The sequence below is a fragment of the Sparus aurata genome, chromosome 10 (genome assembly GCF_900880675.1).
Source record: "Sparus aurata chromosome 10, fSpaAur1.1, whole genome shotgun sequence".
Classification (NCBI taxonomy): domain Eukaryota; kingdom Metazoa; phylum Chordata; class Actinopteri; order Spariformes; family Sparidae; genus Sparus; species Sparus aurata.
The window spans coordinates 7704735-7710437 of NC_044196.1; the positions used below are offsets into that span (position 1 = coordinate 7704735).

Here is a 5703-nt window from a genome sequence, read left to right on the forward strand (position 1 = left end):
AAAACAGAACTCAGAATTGTTTGAACTACACAAACAGAATCCTTCATGTTGTTTGATGAGTGTGAGTCAGAGTCTTGACAACGAGATATTAAAGTAAACTTCCTCAAAACGTACACATCCAACCTGCACCACCTTCTCATCAGACACCTCCATCACACCTGCTCTGACTCCTCGTCTTCTGCTCAGCCAGAGGAGATAACAGCTGACAAAATGCTGCGTATCTTTTCAAATATGAATATTTTAGATAGATCAGATTGTCAGAATGACAAACTGAATTCATTATATTTGATGACATTTGTAAATAAGTGTTCCTTTCTCCTGTTTGTTATTCAGTTTTACTTGCAGCTCAAACACAGCTGATTGGTTCACATCAACCAATCGTAGCTCTGGTCGGTGATGATGTTCTTCTTCCATGTCACCTTGAACCTGCAGTCAGTGCCACTTATGAGACAGTTGTGTGGTCCAAAGCAGGTTTGGAGACAAAGTACGTCCATTATCACCAAGATGGACGACTGCTGTTTGAAAAACAAGATCCATCTTATTTTTTACGAACAAGACTGTTTAGGGATGAAATGCTGAGTGGAAACGTCTCCATGAAGATATTCAGTGTGAAACTATCTGATGCTGGAACCTACAAATGTTCTCTCCCTGCAATGAAGAAGGAAGCTGAGGTGGAACTTATTGTTGGTAAGTCAAAAAGGTAGAATGGGATTATACTACCCAGCGATTAGACTACATTTTAATGGAAACTTGAATGGATATCTGCTCAGATATTCCTATACACATACTTCATACTTTTTTTATCATTATTGAGGAACAAAGTGTTCAGTGATGCTTCAACAGGAAGTCTAACTGTGATCTTTGTTTCCCCAGGACAGTCTGATGTGATTGGCTCACACCAACCAGTTAAAGTACTGGTCAGTGATGACATCATCCTGCCATGTCACCTGGAGCCTCCACTGGATGTAACAACACTATCAGTGGAGTGGAGACGTGGTCCAGTCCTGGTCCACGTCTATAGAAACAGGAGGGATGATCCAGTTTCTCAGGACCAGAACTTCAAAGGTAGAACTTCTCTCTTCCAAGATGAGATGACCAGAGGAAACATTTCTCTAAAACTGACCGACGTCACTGAACAGGATGCAGGAAATTACACCTGCTCTGTTCCCAAACTGCAGAGAAGCTCCGTTACACTTGTTGTTGGTGAGTACAGATAAACTGAAGCAATTTGAAGTGAAATATTAAATACTTGTTCAAAGTACTTTAGCACTAAACGTCTAGTGTGTAAGATTTAGTGGCATCTATCAGTTTGGTTGTAGAAGCAACTGAAGACCCCTTGACTCACAACTCAAGCACCAGAATAAATGTTCTCAAAGTTCTCTGTAAAACCACACATATGTTCAAACATTGGGTGTTTGGGTTCAGTTAGGCTTCAGAAAATATCTTGTTTTGGCTTTAAATACCTGTTTTGGTATCCACAAACAAGCTGCAGATGGCCTGACTTGCCATGAAGTTACAGAAGAGGATTAGGGCTTTTATAAAAATAATAAATGTATACATTTTTAACAAAAAGTTTGAATTCTGAGTTTAAAGTCTTTCTGTTTCTTTCTGGCACTAAATCCTACACACTGGACCTTTAACAAAGATGTTTTTGTAACCTCAACAGAAACTCTTCTTGCTGACCCTGATGTTTTCACACATTTTAACATTTTATTTCATTTCCATCCACAGAGCCACCACCAGCCCATGGTAAGTGTTTACTGTACACAGATATCATCAGTGTGTCATTCAACAGGTGAATTGTTCAGTGGTCAGGTGTTAAAGCACCATCTGCTGGACAGCTGTTAGACTTTGACAATTTTATTAATCCTTCTGGGAGGTTCCCTCAAGGAAACTGTTGACTCTGTTCAGGCAGTTTTACCTTCATCAGAGTGGTCTGAGGAGGAATTATTTGTTATTCTGGCCTCCAGTCAAATTAAAAATTACGTTGAGTTATCTCAAACTATAAATTTACACTTTGATCCTGACCAGGAGATCTGTGTTTTAAAAATGGATGGATGTTTTCTTCGAGGCCTAAAGTGAAGAACAGATCCTAACTTGTTCTTGGTTCTTTCAGGTTTTCACTGCACTTTATTAGTTTTCGTTCATGTCATTGCTGTGATTGCACTTGTTGTTATTGGCGCATTTCTGAAGAAGAAAAAAATTGGTAAGTCACAAATTTCTCCTCCCTTCATTTCCTATCTTTCTTAAACTTTGATAGATCCCCTCTTAATGTGCATCCAGTCTAAGTGATATAAGACTAAACATCCAGTCTTCATTCCATTAAAAATGTGTCCAACAGCACTTTTGTTTTGTTTTTACACAGGAGAAAGACACATTTTGCGAAGGACCAGTCAGTCCTCTGATCACAGTACAGTGAGTGATGATGAAGAGGATCAGTTCCTGAGGCCTCTCTTGACTGACAACCTGGGAAACGGCACCATTGACATGCTGACCATAGAGGGGGTCAAGTCAGAGCTGCGTGAGAAAGAGGAGAAGATCCTCCAACAACAGAACATCAACATGCATCGTCACAGCAGCCCTGCCATTCTGGATATCAGGCTCTCCACTGGTCTCTGCTATCATGACCAGTCGACTCCAACCAACAGCAGTCCAACATCTGGCAACTTCCTCCAGAACAAGGATCCAAACGGTGCCAGGCTTAGGCATCGACGTTTATCAGAGCCGACTTACAACCACTTTGCAGCTCTGGCATTTTTTTCAATGAAGATCACACAACACCTGTTAGTTTCAGGTGATTATACAGTAATGAAAATATAATTATAAATATTATACTCCATTCCACACCCTGCACACTAGACCTGGAAAGTTCAGTTGTTGAGTAAATATTCTAAGTTACTTTCTGTCTTTTCAGCTCTGCACACTTTGCTGGCTTCATAAACACTTTGATGAGTGGTGACAATAAGAAGTACTTAAAATTCTCATTATTTCTGGGTGGCATCCTCTGAATTTACACTTTAATTTCCAAGATCAACATGAATGTCTTTACTATTTAATTTCTATATTTATTTATTTCTATTTTTTGTCACTTTTTGCTCCATTTCATTTTAAATAAAACACGACACAGAAATGTATTCAAGTTATAATGCTCTACATTTATGTAAGTTTCCAAGTTAATGTTGGAAAAACAAAGCAACTTATTTAAACCAGCAGACCCAGTCTCATCAGTGATACTGAGTGACCAAATTGTTTAATTATGTGAGAACTCACACAGATGACAAACTGAGCATTTTTGGTTTTATATGTAACACAGCCGGTCAGAGACTGTTTTAATCAAAAACGGCTAAAAACTCTCATCTTCTCTGTTGCCAAGGTAACCCACTGATGCTTACGCTTAGTTGCCGGGCACCTATGTTGCCATGGTTACTCACTGACGCTTCCTAGGTGCTTAGCCTAAGAGTCTGTTGTCAGTGAGAAAGAAACTAACCAAATGGTGAATTATGTGCACTCAGTCCACTACACTGTAATATTTTCAGTTAAAATTGTTCTTATCTTAAATAGTGAGAACTGTTGTTCTGTTTGTGAGTTTGACAATGTCCTGTGTTTGTTTCCACTTCTGATCATGTATCTTTACAAAATGTATTCGTTTTTAGTTTTTTTTTTTAAATTTAAGACTGACAAAAAAAGTCAGAATTCTGAGAAAGTGAAATCAATAGGTTACAAATGTAAATACCATTTTTCTTTATTCTATCATGAGACTGTGCAATCAACGTTTACCTCATAATGACGTCTTCCCTCTGAACCAGCTGCGTACTTCATAAAGAATATTTTATACCGTCATCAAACTGATGATCCACGGTGCTACAATTCAACAAGGATAGAGAGAAGCACTAAAACTCAGAGCTTTAATACAAGAGTAAACACACATTAATGTTGTCCTCTGATTGTAAAGTTATTTTGACTTGTATGAACACTTGTGTTGAATGGTTTGTCTAAGTTGTGATATTTCTTTAAATGCAGCAGCTGTGAATGCAGAACAAAGTTCATAAAGTATTTATCCATCCCTCATCTGAAGCAGTGTAATATTTGTTCTGCTGTAAAACTGACAAAAAATAAAAATAGATTCATAGTTCCAATGTGCTCCGAAAATGTTTACTCAGTCACGAGACAGATCTGAGGCTTGTAGGAGTTTCACTTGGTCTGTCAACTGTTGGATCTGTTGAATCAGTGACAGCAGGTGATGGGTTCTCCTGTTTGTCCTCATGATGGCGCTGTGCACTATGAGCAACTTCCTGCTGATTCACAGAGGAAACTGCAGTGGAGCAGGAAGTATTCAGATCTTTTAAAGTAAAAGTAGCAATACAGCGCTGAAATACGCTGTCAGAAGTGGTGCTTTTTAAAACCATTAAAAAAGAGTACAGTTTATATTCTTTTTTAAATTTGTAGTGAATGGTGAAATCAGTTTAAACAGCTGCTGGAAGGTAAGAAACACTTCAGACAGGATGCACTAAAACAAAAAAACAGGCTTTTCCAGCAATGCCTCGACAAACTGACACTTTTCAAAATGTACAAGAAGTTATCAGGTATTCAAACTTTGCCATAGCCGTTTCACAAAGTTTGTTAAGTTTCTCTTCATGATGTGACAACTCTTAAAGGAAGTCTGGGAGACATTAGGGACTTCACTTCATTACTTGGTCCATGCTCATGACAAACACAGGAAATTTGAGAATATGGTATGTAGTTTGTCAAGAAAACTTTCAACTCTTTTAACCTGATTTTTCACTAATGTAACAGAAATTATCTATCTCGAAAAAGGAATAATGATGGGTTGTTGTTAATGGTTGTTGGTTTCATTGGAGCTCAGATCCCATTAACTCTGACACACCCTGTCTGCACAAGACCATTGTATCCATGTTTACACACTTGTATTGAAATGTCCCATGATGTGACTGTGTAAACACACTGTGTGAAACAAACAGATGCAGATACTTCATCGGTCAGTATTTTCCCCCGACAGTACCTCAAAATATTATTATAATAGTAAGATAGTTCTGTTTCAAAGAAATAAAATCAAAGATTTCACCAACATGTCAGCATACACAGTTTTCTGCATCAGGTCTGCTCTTTGTTATCAGATCCTCCTCAGTCTGTTATTGGACACTTTCTGTTATGTGTTTAAACTGTCAGCTGTCTTCACAGATACAGCAGCTGTGAGGAGAAACATCTGATAGAAATGAATCTCAACAACCGAGCTGACAGCAACAAAACAAAACACAACTTTCACTTCAGCCAGTGTTAAAAGTACCCAAAAGTCATGACTGAGTAGGAGTAAAGATATCAAGTTAAAATAATGTCATCAGATGAATAGTGGAACCAAAGTTTTATTTTGAAATCAAAGAAGCATAAACAAGTAAAACATTGCAGAAATTAAAAATATTCATGTAAAGTACAACAACCTCAAACGTGTACTGAAATACAAAGTAAATGTATTTAGTTACTGTCTACATGTAACACAACTTTGTGTCAGTACAAATAATCTTCACCTGTTATTTTTTACAATTATAACTTTTCCTGTCCAGTGAAAAACATTTTATTTTTAAACATTTTTCACCAGAAAGTCACACTGAGATTACGATCAATTGCTGCAGTCATACAAAAAGAAAACACAACATATAAAACATGATTAACAATGATAAAAGACAG

The 5703-nt window shown here is 37.5% G+C and overlaps 1 protein-coding gene across 1 annotated transcript; it reads left to right on the plus strand.

Annotated features, from left to right (window-relative positions):
* Nucleotides 1-593: 593 nt before the first annotated feature.
* LOC115589330 (uncharacterized) lies at nt 594-2940 on the plus strand. Its single transcript, XM_030430174.1, has 6 exons — nt 594-687; nt 874-1203; nt 1732-1749; nt 2117-2206; nt 2366-2692; nt 2915-2940. Exons 1-6 carry the CDS (start codon nt 594-596, stop codon nt 2938-2940), a joined length of 885 nt encoding a protein of 294 aa, XP_030286034.1.
* Nucleotides 2941-5703: the final 2763 nt, after the last annotated feature.